This window comes from Anabrus simplex, chromosome 2 (genome assembly GCF_040414725.1).
Source record: "Anabrus simplex isolate iqAnaSimp1 chromosome 2, ASM4041472v1, whole genome shotgun sequence".
Lineage (NCBI taxonomy): Eukaryota > Metazoa > Arthropoda > Insecta > Orthoptera > Tettigoniidae > Anabrus > Anabrus simplex.
Genome location: NC_090266.1, coordinates 931,743,236 through 931,761,208, shown reverse-complemented (window position 1 = coordinate 931,761,208; position 17,973 = coordinate 931,743,236). Strand labels below are relative to the sequence as shown.

At 42.6% G+C, this 17,973-nt stretch overlaps 1 protein-coding gene across 1 annotated transcript in view; it reads right to left on the bottom strand.

Moving 5' to 3' along the window:
- Positions 1-17,360, bottom strand: part of IFT20 (intraflagellar transport 20) — a 102,612-nt gene extending 85,252 nt beyond the window's left edge. The window contains exon 1 of the mRNA XM_067139556.2: positions 17,149-17,360. Within this exon, the coding sequence (XP_066995657.1) occupies positions 17,149-17,272 (124 nt within the window). The 5' untranslated portion in view covers positions 17,273-17,360. The remainder of the gene's footprint in view (positions 1-17,148) is intronic.
- Between the last annotated feature and the right edge of the window lie 613 nt (positions 17,361-17,973).

Here is a 17,973-nt window from a genome sequence, read left to right as displayed (position 1 = left end):
ATGTGGTTTCCCATTCCTAGCCCTTTCCTATCCCATCGTCGCCAAAAGACCTATGTGTGTCAATGTGACGTAAAGCAACTTGTAAAAATAAAAAAATAAAGAAAGAAAGAATCCTGGCCACTTCGCGAGCGCTGTGGCAAACATAGCAGTCAAGGCAATTGGCTGCTGTGGCGTACTTCAACCCAGGTCGGTATGCTGAATACAAAGATGGCTCTACAGCACAGATGTTCCTTCTGGGCCTTTCGTCCTGCAGGCACAAAACATATAAGTGGGTAGGCGAGTGATCAGTATATGCGCTTCAGAGACCGCAACATTGTAGTTACATCACAGGCCGTGAAGATTAAAGAACTGGGTGTCCATTTGGGTACTAGGGAAATAGTGTTACAATTTTTATTTCCAGTGGCCAAAACTCCAGGAAACTTGCAATACAACTTACATTGTAAGAAATTAGTTACCTTTGTTCACCTTACATACATTGACTGGATACAATCAAGAGGTACCTCAAAATAGTTTTGTTCTGTATAAGGGGCTGCCTGGCCGAGGCGGTAAAGGTGTGCTCGGTTCTCCCGGAAGAACGTGGGTTTGAATCCCCGTCAGGAAGTCGTAAAATTTATGAAAAGGGATTTCCACTTCCGGAGGTGCACATGGCCCTGAGGTTCACTCAGCCTACACCAAAAATGAGTACCAGGTTAATTTCTGGGGGCAAAGGCGGCCGAGCGTACAGCTAACCATTCTACCCCACCAAGTGCCGAGGTTACGGATAGTGGAAGCCTTTACCTTCCACCCCTCCAAGGGTCTTCATGGCCTGTACAGAGATGACTTGACTTTTTGACTCTGTATGCTATGAATTACAGTTTTCACTATTATACAGGGTTTTCTAAATTAGTCACCTGAAAGTATCAATGAATAATGTCTAAACTACTGATCAAAATTTATTCAGACGCATGTGAAACCTTGTGCCATTTCAAGTTTTTGACCTAGCTGATATTCTATGCTCCATGCACTCTCCTCGCTCGTCTGGCGGGAAACAAGATTCAATCAACGAAATCGCGAATTGCCGTACAATGTAGTTTCAGAGCAGAGTTATCAGAAAACTCTACCACAGGTGAAAACTATCTTAGCATGGTATGATCAATTTGTGGTAACAGGTTATGTGGCACACCAAGAGAAAGGACAAGGATGCCCTCGTGTAGCAGACCACGTTGTGGAAGTCTTGAGAGGAACATATGCATGAAGTTCAAGGAAGTCTACACCTAGAGGAAGTTTGGAGCTGGGCACTACACACCCTACGGTATGGAGTATTTCACGACAATGACTGCAGTGCAAGGGATACAGGTTGCAACTTGGTCAAGCGTTGAGTGCTTGTGACAAGCAGAAACAGTACGAGTTCTCTGTGGACATGATGAACAGGATGGAAGATGACAGTTTTCTTAATAAGGACATGTTCAGTGATCAGGCGACCATTCACTTTACTGATCTAGTACACTGCCACAATGTGAGGATGTGGGGCACACAGAAACGAATGGACTGCCTGGAACATACCCAGGATTCACCAAAACTGAATATGTTTTTTGCATTAAGTTCTGTAAAAGTATATGGACCATGCTTTTTTCATGAAAAGACTGACTGGCATCACATATCTAGAAATGTTGCAAAACTACCTGATGCCACACCTGCAAAAGGATATGGGAGAAAATTTTATTTTCCAATTTACCACCACGTGGACACTATGTACCTACCCCACACCACTACTGCTTGGATTGGATGTGGTGGGAATATTAGCTTGGCCACCACGATCTCTGGATTTAATGCCGATGGATTTTTCTCTATAGGTTTACATGAAAGATAATGTGTACATCCCTCCACTTCCAACAAGTCTCCATGAACTTAGTCAACGGATCAACGCTGCGACTGCTTGAGTAGATGCTGACATGCTCATGTGTATCTGGGATGAACTTTTATACAGTGACAAAAGAGAGCAACAATGAAACATTCCTAAAACACTGCAAACATGATGATGATGATGCTTGTTGTTTTAAGGGGCCTAACATCGCAGGTCATAGACCCTTAATGAGACAAGATGGACAACATGATATACAATAGTTAAAAATTTTAAATGTATCCACTAACTAGAGTTTTAAAAAAGGTGATGAAAAAATGAGTATGAGATTAAAACAGTCCGTGGATATAATTCGCAATGCCTTATTTCCTAATAAATTAAAATAAAATAAAATACAGGAGACAAAGGAATAAGGCATTGCCTGATAGTACAGATATATATACATAATTTAAATTAGACGTTAAAACAATACATTAAAATACGCAACACAAACTAAAATGAAGTCAATGGGATAAGAGCGCAACTGACACAAATACACTAGGACAAAGGATATCATTACACACGATAAAACAGACCACTATCCCTCATAAAGCAGATGACGAGGTATGCTGACTGCTCGTCATCTCGCAAGATAAGGGAGATCGTACTCGACAGGTTAAGACTAAGACGAAGATCGACCAGGTCCATACACTCCGTAAGGATGTGTACCAAGGTAAGATGATCGCTGCAGGTACACACCGGAGGGTGTTATCCTTTCAAAAGATGCGAGTGCGTCAGGATACCATGGCCGATCCGAAGACGACATAATACCACGGCTTCCCTCCGCGAAGCCCGAAGGGAAGTCCTCCATACCTTCGTTGTTCGTTTTATCGCTCTCAGCTTATTTGGAAGTGGAATGGCCTGCCACTCCATCTCCCAATGGGACAAAACCAGATGTCTCAGAAGAGTGCAAATATCACTTGCTGGAACCTTGAAAGGCAACGGGGGCAGTGTAACTGCCTCCTTGGCAGCTTTATCTGCTAATTCATTTCCCTCTACACCCATGTGGCTTGGGAGCCACATAAAAGTGATTCTGGCGCCGGCATCCGAACACCCGGCCAGCAGGTCTGGACCCGCTGCACCAGAGGTCGTCGAGGGAAGCAGGTATCAATAGACTGAAGCGAGCTCAAGGAGTCAGTACCCAGAAGAAAGTTTCGGCGTCCATTGTACAGTGTGTACCGCAGAGCTTCACAGATAGTACAAAGCTCTGCTGTGTACACACTACAGGTTTCCGGGAGAGCAAGAAGAAACCTATCATTGTCAACAACGAACGCACAGCCCACCTTAGTTTCTGTTCTTGAACCATCCGTGTAGACGACGACTGAACCTGGATAGCAGCCAACAAAAGGAAGAGCTTCCGATAAATCGAAGGGTCAGTGTTTTCTTTCGGGCCAGTGTGCAGATCCAGGATTATTTCAGGTCGTCCTACTACCCATGGAGATACCCCACTTTGTTGTCTGACAAGGCAAGGAACCAAAGCTACGTGAAACAATCTGTAACTGCTATCCAAGCGAATTCCAACCAGCTACATTGCTCAAGGACAAGCAGCGTACAGCAAACGGTTGCCACTGTTGAACACTCAAGGATAGCTTGGATGAAGTGTCATCTGTCGCAAATTTGCAGGATACGTAAGTAGGAGCTGCTGGCGCCTCAGGTGTAAAGGCGGCATACCAGACTCAGCGAGCAGGCTGGCAATGGGGCTTGTACGAAAAGCTCCCGTCGCCAACCTAACCCCGCTGTGGTGGATGCTGTTCAGCTTCGCAAGCACGTTTAGCATTGCTAAGCCATATGCTGCACTGCCGTAGTCTAGCCGTGATAAAATAAATGCCCTATAAAATCGTAGGAGCACCGTGCGGTCAGCACTCCAATTAATGCTGCTAAGAAACTTCATGATATTCAGCTTCTTAGTGCACTGCACTTTTAACTGCCGCACATGTGGCTCCCACGATAATTTGCCATGGAAAAGGAACCCAAGAAATCAGTAAGTATCAAATACAGGAATAGCTACATTTCCTAAATAAAGTTCAGGAGGAGGGTGAAGAGAACGTTGGCGACAAAAGTGGATAACACAGGTCTTTGTGGTGTAAAACCGAAAGGCATGTTAGAAAGTCCACTGCTCCACTCTCCTAATAGGTTGCTGTAATTGTCGCTCTGCGACTGCCATATTACGCGAGCTATAGTGCAGAGCAAAGTCGTCAACATATAGCGACGGTATGACTGCTGTACCAGCAGCAGCAACAATACCGTTTATGGCAATCGCGAACAGAGTGACACCAAGAACCAATCCCTGTGGGACTCCATTTCCCTGAATGTGGTATTGCGAATATGTCCTCCCTACTCGAACACAGAATAGACACAGGGAGAAAAAATTTGCAATAAATACAGGCAAGTGACCTCGGAATCTCCACTGATGCAGGACTGAAAAGATACCATATCACCATGTGGTGTCATAGGCCTTTTCTAAGTCAAAGAAAACAGCTACCAAATGCTGTTTGCAGAGAAACGCATCCTGGATAGAGCTCTCCAGGTGTACCAAGTATTCAGTGCTCGAGCGAGCGGCTCAAAATACACACTGGTACTCGGTCAAGAGTCACACGAGTCTGCGAATTACCATCCTCCCAAATAGCTTACACAGGCAGTTTGTAAGACAAATCAGTCTGCAACTTCCTGCATAATTATGATCTTTGTCAGGCTTGAGGACAGGAATGACTATGCCCTCTCGCCAATGAGAAGGAAAATCACCCTGTATCCAGATTCGGTTGAATACACGAAGGAGATATGGTAGACTATCATCATTAAGGTGTTTCAACATCTGGTTATGAATGTTGTCTGGTCCAGGAAACGCGTCCTTGCAAAGCGCTAAGGCGCTGCGTAGTTCCCACTCCGTAAAGATCACGTTGTAGTCCTCTGAAGCTTGAGTGGCAAAACTAAGGTGATGACGTTATGCCTCCTGCTTCAGAGCGAGGAAATCACAATGGTAATTCCCAGACACAGATACATCCGCGAAATGACTAGCTGGATGGTTAGCAATCGTGAGAGGGTCAGAGGCGACACTGCCTGCAATGGAAATTCCTGCTACAGGAGATGATCTTTGGATACCCGAAATCCATCGAAGCTTAGTCCACACTTGAGATGATGGAGTATGTGATGTCATTGACGACACATCTCTCCCATGATGCCTTCTTACTTTGGCGAATAAGAACTTGCGCCTCAGCGCGGAGTTTCTTAAACGTTACCAAGTTGGCCGCAGTAAAGTGTCTACGGAAACGTTTGTGAGCGCGACGGCGTTCTTCCATAGCTGCTGCTATTTCTTTGTTCCACCAAGGAACGAGTTTTGGGCGAGGAGTCCCCTAGAAGAAGGGAATGGACTCCTCACCATCAGCAAGAATAACTTGGGTGATATAAGTTATTTCCTTGCCGACGGTCTGCCTGATATCGCCGTTAAGGACAGCTAGTGATGTGTACATTGGCCAATCAGCATGTTTAAGAATCCATCGAGGGGGAGCCTCGACGGATTTTTGTTTCAACAAAGTAAGGATGATGGTAAAATGGTCACAGTCACAGAGACCATCATGTGTATTCCACCAAAACAGCGGAACAAACGTTCAGCTGCATAGACTTACATCTATGCGAGAGTATGTGCCATAACGTACACTGAAGTGAGTTGGTTCCCCTGTGTTCAAAATACATAAATCCAACTCTGTTACTACTCTTTCCAGCTCTCATCCCCAGGGGCAAGGCGTCTCAGAGCCCTACATGGGGTGATGGGCGTTAAAATCACCCAATAAGAGGAAGGGAGGTGGGAGCTGATCGATAACATCAGTGACATAATTTATGTTAAGAGGCTGGCCTGGTGGAAAATAAACATTACACACTGTAGCTATGACAGGCAGCGGTACCCGCACTGCATTTGCTTCCAGTGCGGTCCATAGAGGGACCTCTTCACTATAAGTATCAGAACGGACAAAAATACCCACGCCAAAAGACGCCCGGTGGACATAATATCGTTCTGTCGAGTATACTCTGAAATTTCTCAAGACCGTACGATCACCCGGTCTGAAGTTTGTCTCCTGAATACAGACTATACTCGCTGCGTACTCACCAATGAGCTGACGTAGCTCAGCAAGATGCCTGTCATAACCGTTACAATTCCACTGGAACAGTGCCATACTGTAGTGTGGACTTCTGAGGTTTAGGTAAGTAGCAGCGTAATGCTACCTAACCAACACTCACATCCCCATCCAAAGATGGAGATAAATGCTCCATGGCACCAGACAAGGCGATGTACACCTTGAATTTCTTTGACTAGTCCAGGGGCAGGATTTCTTCCTACGAGGGGAGTGCGCAGGTTTTCCAAGAGGAAGAACCGCTGGCGCAGAATCAGGCCCTCCAGGTGGAGGGCGAGGCCCCATTCATAGGAGAAGTGGAAGAACGCCTGGTAAGGGCGCTCTTCTTCCTCGCCGCCGATTCTTGTTTAAATGGGCTGGGAGGTAATTTCCCAGCCCTGGTCGATGATGCCGCCTCCGCCGGCTTACAGGCTTCTTGGTGGTCGAAGGTCGGGATGGACCCGCCTTTGAGCTCGTTCTCTTTGCAGTGTTGCTCCCAGGAGCAACTGCCGCCTTGGGCGCAGTGATCTTCTGGATAGGTGTTCCAGTTGAAAATGTGGAACCTGGCAGAGACTGTGCTATCAAGCTGAAGTCTAGTATCTTGGCCGGTGCATTCAGAGAATTAAACTTACGGCGCGCTTTCTGGTAGGAAAGACCATGCAGGGTCTTGATCTCCTGGATCTTCTTCTCACTCAGATAGGTCGGACAGTTCCGATTCCGAGGAGAATGAAGACCAGAGCAGTTAGTGCACTTGTACGGAGATGTGCACTCCTCCGCGCCATGAGCTACTTTCCCACATGTACCACACACTGACTAATTTGAACGAGATACCATGTGTCCGAATTTCTGGCATTGATAACACCGCATAGGAGGCGGGATGTAGGCCTCAAATCGCAGCGATAGGTTGTTACCTTGACTTTCTCTGGCAACACTGAAAATTTGAAGGAGACTATGAATGCACCCGTGGCAACGTCTTCACCGTTGACTTTGCGCGTAATGCACCAGACGTGTGTCACGCCACGGTGCTTCATGACTTCCATCAATTCATCGTCGGTGTTCAGAATAAGATCACGGTGAAAAATAACTCCACAAACCAGATTCAAGGTTTTGTGCTTTTCCACTTTGATATGGATGTCGCCAAAGTGGTCGCAGTGCTCGTCTTCAGAAGCAAACCACCATTGCGCATTTTCTTTAGATCCTCAAGTTCACCTTAAACACCTTTGATGTGTCTGAAAAGTATCGATTTAACCACCTTGAAATCCTGCCCATCTGTTCTGGTAGCAACCAAGAACCTAGGGAAGCTGGAAACCAGACTCATTCGCTGCGCTTGTTCCCAAGGGTTTGCCCCCTTAGGGAATCAAAACTTGAAGACTTGGGTAGCGAACTACCTGAGGTGGCAAGTGGAAGTTGTTTCGACGCCATGCCCGAAATCATCCTCCCCAAATGCCACCCACTCTGATCAGGGGTCTCTGTAGCCGAACCAAGCAGCCAAGGCAATACCCACCTGGTCATAACAGGTACTGCCCGGGGTCCGATGTTGGACGATGCCTAATACGGGAGGGCTGAGGCAATGAGTACTAAGATTCCCTTCCTCCAGTCACCCGCAATAGCATGTACCCCATAGCGTGTACAAAGCACTAAATATAGGGAAAAATAAATAAAAATAATTAATAAGAATATGTCCTTCTGGCATTCGGCTGTGCGGGGACCTGTGTTGTCAGGCGGATACTACTGCCCAGGTACATGACACTCCCACCCGCCGCTTCCTGGGTGGTTACTGACATGGGCTTTCAAGCATAGTCACACACACAGGAACTCCCTCTCCGAGCAGCACGCACATCGAAAATTCTGAAATGGTCTACAACTAACCCTCAAAAAAACAATAAAATATAAAGAGGGGATCATGGCCACATGACCCTTTTAGTTGCCTTCTACGACAGGCAGGGATTACCTGTGGATGTATTCAGCCTCTCCCATCCACAGAAAATCCAACACATTATACCAAACCGCAATCCATGTCCACGCCTAGGTCGCCCCTATTTGTCGCCTCTTACGACAGGCAGGGGATACCGCGGGTGTATTCTACATGTGCTTCCCCCACCCGCAGGGGGTAGTGTGTTTGGCCCACGAGAGGAATTTTACTTCCCTCAAATCTGCTGGCAAGCCGGTTAGGACCCCCCTATCCGCTACCTGGGACGGGCCACATGGGAGTACACCTCTCCCCCTGCTACGCCAGCATAGTAGGTTCGTAGAAAATATTGCAAACAAGTCTCCATGGTACTGTATGTCAATTTATGCATTGGAAATAAACTACGCAAAACAATTTTGTATACAGAGTTATTTTATGTTATTTTCAGGTAGCTTAACTAATTTAGAATGACTCTGTACTGTATTTCAAAAGGGCATGCTTTAGAAACATTCCTTATAAAATAAGAAGTAAAGCAGGTAAGCTGCGGCTAGTTGTTGCTCGAGTCTAAATTATCTATGTCCAAAATTCTGCACAGTGTATGGCTTGGAAATACTGGCTAGCACAGTGCATTCCCGTACATCTTTGCTTCCCCGTCTCTTCGTGTGGTGAGGAAGACTCCTCACCCATCACGAGGACAGGTGTCAATTATTCAGTAGTAATTACAAGAAATCCAAAATTACTACTCATAAAATATTAAGCCTGTCAATCAAATTGCATCATGTGAAGAGAGGTGTTACAAAAGAACAAAAAATAATTTGACGTACAAATAATGGTGATTGTAATTTTGAACTATTTAACACAGTAAACTCCTAACAGTCATCTTTTGTGTACAAAAAGAAAAATAATAATTATGCCACATAGCATACAAGAACAAATTGACAGGCTAAATTCAATGGGTATATGTATTTTTCTACATTGGCATACACACACCTACTTTCACACAACAATAAAACTAGCACATACAGTATGTGCTAATAAAGAAAATGACTTTTCTTGTTTTTGTGAGTAAACCATCTGAAAATCAGGTGCAAATGAATGTGTTATATACAAGCATTAACAGTTTCTCAAATTTTCATCTGAAGTGTCTGCTTGCAACCTTGGTTTATTACAATTTAATACCGAAAGGTAGCCATACCTAATTTACTGATTAAAAAATTCCTTGACACTTCCTGGATCTGTGAATGATTGAGAACATCAAGCCCTGCAGCCTATGTCCATCAGTAGTGCATGCAAACCTTCAGAACAGCCTGTCTCATTCGCAACAACTCCTTCCCCAGCAATCTCTCTCACCCACCTACACTGCCGACTATTTCACAGTGCGTCTGCATCTGTCTACCAGCGCTGCTTTACACGCTGAAGCATTCTGGATGCTGCTGGTTTAAATGATCTCATAAACTCATCTGATAAACCAATCATGTTTACTGGGAATAACATTACTTAGATTATTAATGTGAAGACACACTGTGTACCTACTTGTTATAGCATTAACAATGGTGGTGTACTTTGATAGCAAATATCTGGCTTCACCAGTGATGAAATCACTAGCTATACAGAGGCTAGCTATTATCAATAGATGTGTGATAAGTTTTAAATACTATTTTCAGAAACTCAATGAGCAGGTAGTCACATAGCATTACAACGTGCAAAACTGAGCAATAAACTTGAAGTATGTAAATAAATTACGTTTTACTGAATTAAGAACAGCAATAGTTACTCTTCTTGGTGGAAATCCGCCCTTCCCATCCAAGATGTTTTAAACTGTACCTTGCACGCTTCAACCCCCAATATATGTACACTGAAACAAGAAAACTGCTAAGTATCAGTTTTTTGCTAGTGGTTTAACATTGCACCAACACATCAAAAGTTTTGGCGTCGCAAGGATGGGAAAGGGCTAGGTTTGGGAAGATAGCAGCAGTGGCCTCAATTAAGGTACAACCTCAACATTTGCCTTGTGTGAAAATGGGAAACCATGGAAAATCTTCAGAGATTTGAAACCACCATCTCTCAAATACAAACTCTCAGATACACAACCCAAACCGCATTGCCAACTCGCTTGGTGTGTATCAGTTTTCTCTGAATGTTCAAATAAAGGAAAATAAAACCTTTCTATATTAATGAGTGCAGTTCAAATCAAACCCAAATATTTTTAAAAGGTCAGTTTTTCTTGCGATTATAGAGTCTTTTTTTATACTGTACTCCAATCAACATTTCATTGAATGGTGCAAGGAGAGTTTTGTAGTCTTAAACGTCACTGCTCCTGTCTTAAGCCAAGGGTGTTTGCTCTCTCACTTAACTGGGATGCATGCTTGGTACATTAGTTGCCCAAATTTCACACAAGCGAGCCCCAGTACACTGGACTAGCCTCAATGGGCTCCCAGCTGAGCAACTCTGTTCTAGTGCCTAAACGGAATGCAAAAGTTCTTACATTCAATTCATCTAGTGTGTAAAAATAAAAAATTTGTTAATTCACATTTAGATAGATTTAACAATGGGATTATGGAAAAACTCTGACAACCATCACCTTGCACAGCTTGCAGTCACTGTGTCTGATTAGTACATAAGCCCCTCCATCGTCTTCTGTCTTTCCACCATCTCTCTCTATCGTCAATTTGGTCCAGTCCTCCCTCATTTTCACCTGTTTCTCCACTCCTTTCAGCCGTATGTCCCTTGGTCATCCTCTTGGTCTCCTGCCTTCCACTCCATCTCATGCATCTTCCTAGGTATTCTCTTCTCTCAAACTTTCTTCATGTGTCCATACCACTAGCATTAGTTCTCTAACCTCATTTCTTATTTTATCTATTTTTGTTAGTCTCATTCTACTTCTCAAAAGTTTTATCTCAATGGCCTGATTCCTGCTTTTCTCTTTTCCTCTCAATATCCAAGTTTCTAAAGCATATGTCAGTATTCGAATACAGTACCTCTGGTATATCACTCTTTTGGAGGACATTTTTGAGGAATGTTTCTGCTTTTCTCCAATGCTCACTTATTTCCTTATTGTTTCTTCCAGTTTCTTGTGATAAGCTGCCTTGGTATTTGAAGCTCTCCCCACATTCTCTGTTGTTTCCCATCAAATATTACACTTGTTGTTGGTCTATGTATCTTCCTGGTTGTAAGCACAATCTCACTCTTCTTTAAACTAAACTTCACGCCATACTTTACTTATTTCATCCCAAAAACCCAACTGCTCATGAACTTCCTCCTCCCTATTTTCCCACACCATCAAATCTGCAAATACTATTGCTTTAACCTTCCCCAATGTCAACCTCCGTAGCGTACCGATAAGCACTATTAGCTGCCATACACAGATGCCCAGGTTCGATTCTCGGTACTGCCTGAAATTTAAGAATAGCATGTGGGCTGGAAACCTATGTGATTAAAATGGTACACGCAACTCACCTCCATTGGGGGCATGCCAGAAAAGAGATGCACCACCTCGGCATGAGGACATGAGTTTATCACATGTTATATTTCACATTATCCATATTGACAACTATTTAATTCAGTATTTAAATTCAAGGGAGGAATTAATTAGGTGGAACATCCCCCCCCCCCCACCTTGAATTTAAATACTAAATTATAAACATGAGTTTGTTTACCTTCCCCAATTTCCTCTGTTACTCTCATCATCATATCATCCATTAGAATGAAAAGTAATGGTGAGAGTACACTCCCTCATTTGAAACCATTCTTCTCTCTTCTAGCTAATCAGTTCCCTCTCCTAATTTCATTCAGCTCACAATCCCTTGATACATCTCCTTTACCCTCCATGTAGTCTGTTTCTCAACTCCTTTGTTTTCCAGGTCTTCATATCTTGCTTCTGCATACACTGTCATATATGCCTTTTCAATATCGATGAAGGCCATCAGTAGATCCTTTCCATATTCATAACACAGTCCCTGTAGCTGCCTTGCAACAAAGCTGAGATCTGTAGATACTCCTGGTCTGAAGTCATGCTCTTCTCTCAGCTTCCCCTGCTACTTTGATGAAAATCAGTCTCTCCGGAATACTTCCATGGCTAAATGGTTAGCGTGCTGGCCTTTGGTCACAGGGGTCCCAGGTTCGATTCCCGGCAGGGTCGGGAATTTTACCCATAATTGGTTAATTTCGCTGGCACGGGGACTGGGTGTAATGTGTCGTCTTCATCATTTCATCCTCATCACGACACGCAGGTCACCTACGGCCGTCAAATCAAAAGATCTGAATCTGGAGAACCAAACTTGTCCTCGGACACTCCCGGCACTAAGAGCCATACGCCATTTAATTTCATTTACCTTAGAAAATCTTTGAACATGACAGATTAGAGTAACTCCCCCCCACTATCGGCAGCCCTGAAGATGGTTTTCCGTGGTTTCCCATTTTCACACCAGGCAAATGCTGGGGCTGTACCTTAATTAAGGCCACAGCCGCTTCCTTCCAACTCCTAGGCCTTTCCTATCCCATCGTCGCCATAAGACCTATCTGTGTCGGTGAGACGTAAAGCCCCTAGCAAAAAAAAAAAAAAGGAACTCCCCAATTGTTTTTACACTTCCACTTCCTTTCTCAAAGATAGGTACAATCCCTTCTTCCAGTCTTCTGGTGTGTTGTTCTTCCAAACAACTCTTATCACCCAATATAACCACTGTCTCCCACCAACTCCCAACCCACCTCATCCAAACCTGGTGCCTTCCCTCTTAATATTCCTCAATACTACTTCCACTTCCTCCCATGTTAAGTCTGTTTCCATCTGTAGTTCATTTTCATCCTAAGATTCCATTACGATTTCCTACTTCTTCAAATTCCTCTCTTACTACTTACCTTAAATCACTTACTGTGACTCACATATACTATCTGAAGATGTATCCACAATTATAGTGAAAAACGTTCAAGATGTCGCACAGTTTCTTCTGACAGCATTTATCAACAACTGTGGAGTGTTTTTACTTCTCTTTTCATGAAAAGCTATTATCATAGATGCTAGCTGCTCCTATCAAATGTTAAAGATACTAGACAGCAAAGGATGACACATTTATTTTACATACATCTTCATTATAGATTGTTATGCCCTTCAGCTTTCAGTCTGCAAGCCACCGTGAATTTACTAACCACCCCATAACAATCCTTTATTTGTAACAAGTTCTGTGGCCTCGTTTAGTTCTATACCTCTTATCATTAAATCACTAGAAAACAAGTCTAACCAGCATTGTCTTAGTCTCCCTCTACTCCTCTTACCCTCCATAAAGAGCCCACTATTCTCCTAGATAACCCACCACGGTAGCCGGTTTATGCGTACAGCTTCATCCACAGAGTTCATTCCTAACAGCCTTTATCTCGTCCTCCTCCTGAGTACCCTCCTGCCATTGTTCCCACCTGTTGTAGCAGCAATCATTCTCGCTACTTTCATATTTGTTACTTCTAGTTTATGAATAAGATATGTGTCCACGCCACTTGCACTCCCCTAGCAGAGTTAATCTCAAAAAGCAGACCGATGTAAAGACAGTTTCGTCCAGAAGCTGACTTCCTTCTTACAGAATACTACTGAGTGCAACTGCGAGCTCACTGCATTAGCTTTACTGCACCTTGATTCAATCTCACTATACTACCATCGTTGGAGAACACACATCCTAAATACTTGAAATGATATACCTGTTCCAGTTTAGTACATCCAATTTGGTATTCAATTCTCTTTGATTTCTTACCTACTCACATACATTTAATCTTTTCAACTTATTATTTTGGCACAATGTGCTATTAAGACCAAGTCGTCAGCAAAGGCCAGACAGCTTACTACATTTTCACCAAGCTGAATCGCATCCTGCCACTTAATACCTTTCAGCAGATGATCCATATAAACTATATGAACAACAAAGTCTTGTCTAATCCCTGCAAGTACCTCGAATCAAGAACTCATTCTACCGAGCTCCATAGCTGCAGTTGCTTAAGTGCGGCCAGTATCCAGTAATCGGGACATAGTGGGTTCGAGCCCCACTGTTTGCAGCCCTAAAGATGGTTTTCCGTGGTTTCCCATTTTCACACCAGGCAAATGCAGGGGCTGTACCTTAATTAAGGCCACGGCCGCTTCCTTCCACTTCCTAGGCCTGTCCTATCCCATCGTCGCCGTAAGACATATCTGTGTCGGTGCGACGTAAAGCAAAATAGCAAAAAAAAAAAAGAAAGAAAAAAAAAAAGAACTAATTCTACCATCCATTCTCACTGCAGCCCAATTGTTAACTTAAATCCCTTTGATGACTGATTTTTATAATCTACCCTTAAAAACATAGTACCCCAGTAAGGCAAACATCTTTTTCCTCTGTACCGGCTCTGTTATATACTTTCTCTAGATCTATGAAACATAAGTATAACTGTCTACTCCTCTCATAGCATTTTTCAATTATCAGGAGCATACCAAAAATTGGATACTGACAGCCCCTCTGTGTTCTGAAACCACACTGGTTTTTATCCAAGTTACTCTCAACCACTGACCACACCCTCCCTCCTTTACAAGATCCGAGTAAACACCTTGCCTCATATACTGACCAATGAGATACCTCTATAGTTGTTGCAATCTTTCCTGCTTCCCTGACTATACTGTAGATAGATTAAATTACTGCTTTTGTCCAATCAGAAGGTACGGTACTAAAACTCCATGCTAAAATCTCATTACCTCATGAAGCCATTTCATCCTCGCCTTCCAAATATATTTTGTCATTTTAGGTCGAATTTCATCTATTCCTGCTGTTTTTTTGACAATGGAGTTTATTTACAATCCTTTCCACTTCCTCAAGCGTAATTTCACCAACATCACTGTTTTCCACCCCATGAGCTCGGTTATCCGCGCCGTCAACAGGAAGATTTCTTTTTATGTTCAGATGATTTTCAAAATATTCCTTCCACCTGTCCAGTAATTCCCTGGAACCTATGAGTTCACCTGATTTACCCAAAACATTATTCATTTCATTTTTCCCTCCCTTCCTAAAATTCTTTATTACTGTCCAGAAAGGCTTCCCTATGGCTTGACCTAGTCTTTCCAGGTTATATCCTGAACCTGCTTACTGTCCAGTATTTGGAACTTTTCACTAATCATATCCATGTACTTCTAATTTCCTTTTCCTGAACATTTTCTACACTTATTCGTATGCAGACAGATTTCACTTTCTCCGCCCTAGGTCTAGAGATACTTAGATCACTACAGATCAGATAGTGGTCTGTCTAATTGAAAATTCCCACAAAAACCTGCACATTTCTAGCAGATTTCCTGAATTCGAAGTTGGTTAAGATATAGTCTATTATGGATCTGCTGACTCTACCCTCCTATGTATAGCACAGAATAGCCTTATGCTTGAAGAATGTATTCATAACTGCTAATTCCATACTAGCACAGAAGTCCAGTATATGGCTTCTCATTCCTATTAACTTCCATATCTTCCTCACATTTACCAATCACCCTTTCGAATCCTTCAGTTCTATTTCCAACTCTCACATTTAAATTTGTCCTTGCTGTTGACCTGGACTACGATGACACTCTATACTTCACAAAACTTGTCAAATTAAACCTCATCTGTACCCTCACATAGTGAATACACAGAAACAATTTTTGCCCTAATTCCTCCAACTGTCAAATCTACAAACATCATTTGCTCATTTACGTGCCTAGCAGAAACTATGTTGTATGCATTAGTATTCCTGATGAAAAGGCCTATCCCATACTCTGCCTTTCCTTTTTAACACCAGTCAAAAACAATTTATAACCGCTCTCTTCCCCATTGTCTCCCCTTACCCAAATATCATTAACTCCTAACACATCCTCTTCGCTGACTTAGCCAATTCAGCTTTCTTTTCCATAGGACGTATTAATATTGAAAGCTCCCCACTGAATTCCATTATCAAGGAGTCTCTCGCCTGTCAAATGGGAGTGGGACTCTCTTACTCCCATAGGTCCGAGGCTTGCTTAAAACGTTCTGAGCGTGCTCGCTGAAAATACTGTGAAGCAGGATGCTACCACTTACACATAGTTCCAGTGAAGTTCTCTTCTCTAATGAGTTAGGGATCACCGGTGGATTGTCTAGTCCTAGTCACCAGAGCACAAGGAGGGCCATGACTCAGAACATGTTCGAGATGCCCTCTCCCATTCCACAGCAACCGGTATCCCGACTCCCGCGACCACTTACTAGACCACTCGGCAATTACCCATGGTTCACGAACTAGGACATGACTGCAGTAATCCACTCCATGAATCATTCGTTTATATACCTATATTTTTAGGTTTCTTTTACAAGCTTATATTTCTCTTAACAGAAAAATAAATTTATAGACTTTGGAAACAAACTGCCAATTAACAGTTTGTGACTTACTGATCTAAATTGCATTAATCATGTGATCAGTACGCCTACGTACATACTGAAGAAAAATAAAACCACCCAAGTGAAACACCATGAGCTAAGACAAACAGAATGCGACAGCAAAAAAACGAAAACATGCCATAGGTTAATTATTAAGATAGCAAATACATATCTGTAATGATTGTGAAAAACTGGGTAACTGTCAATGAACCTCCTAACTATTATTTCCCTTAAGACTGGTCACGCCTCTCAGTCACGTACGGATATGCAGTCCATCAGAACAACTGTCCTTGTGTTCATATTCCTATGACTACGTGTACAGGAAAATGAATCTTACATGCATTATACTGTAGGAGGGAATCATACATACATTTATGCAGCAGGCCTAAGCTACAAGGCATGTTAGGTTCATTTTTCTGTACACATAAGCATATGAAAATGAACACAACGACAATATTGTTCTGATGGACAGTCTTAAGGAAAATAATGGTTAGGAAGTGCATTGTCACTTACCCGGTTTGTCACAATCGTTACAGATATAACTTAATCCTGCATTAAAATATTCTAATTTAAGCACAGTAAATAGGACAGCAAAAAATAGAGACTATCAGGTTGAAGAAACCAGATTTTTTATAGGTTTTATTATGAAATGGCAAAATATATTTCACCAGCATCACCGTATTCAATAAAAAAAACAAGCTTCAGTTACAAGAGGAAATTACGCTGCTCTAAGTTAAATCAGACTTAACATAGACTCAAACCCATTTTGATTCGGTCTAACATAAATTAACCTCGTCTAATTTATTCCCCCCGAAAATACCGAAACTAAAGATTGTACTAAGAATTAATGTTCCCAAAAGTAAAGAGGCACTATCTTACTTTCAAAATAATCCCTGCATTTATCCCTCACTTCTCTGGCTTTATCAGCTTCAGATTCCTCAAAAACTCGAATCTTTCTAAGATCATCCAGATGAACACCACTCTTGTCAAAAACATCCTCCATCTCTCAAAACACGACGAGATAAACAATCTGTTGTGTTCTGTTCGTGAAGTTGATGTGGGCTCGTTAGATGAACAATCTCAAGGAACCGAAACACGACGACAAACTTTTCGAAATAAATATTTGACAGTAGTGACAGCTGACTGACAGCCAGCAAAGAGAATATAATCTAAGGGTTAAATTGCTTGGGCAACCCACATTCAGACAAGTCAGCATAACTACGGTCTTTTGTATCCATTCTACGTTTATTAACAATAATACTCGCAATAATATTTCCTTGTGATATGAAATTTATCTGCAGTATTACAGAATAAAATTCAAGTGTTATTAGTAAAAATGTACAGAAGGCGAATTAAAGCATTCCCACCTGATATCACTCCACGCTCACTAGAGAGCAGCACTATTTGCCTTAAACTATTAACAATCGTACTCAGTTTCAGCTAACTCTACAGGTATGAATTAAAAACGTTCAATCCATCACTACTGATCTGCATTTAGGGCAGTCGCCCAGGTCAGACCCCTATCTCTTGTTTTCCTAGCCTTTTCTTAAATGATTGCAAAGAAATTGGAAATTTATTGAACATGTCCCTTGGTACGTTATTCCAATCCCTCACACCCCTTCCTATAAACGAATGCTTGCCACAATTTGTCTTCCTGAATTCCAACTATATCTTCACATTGTGATATTTCTTACTTTTAAAGAC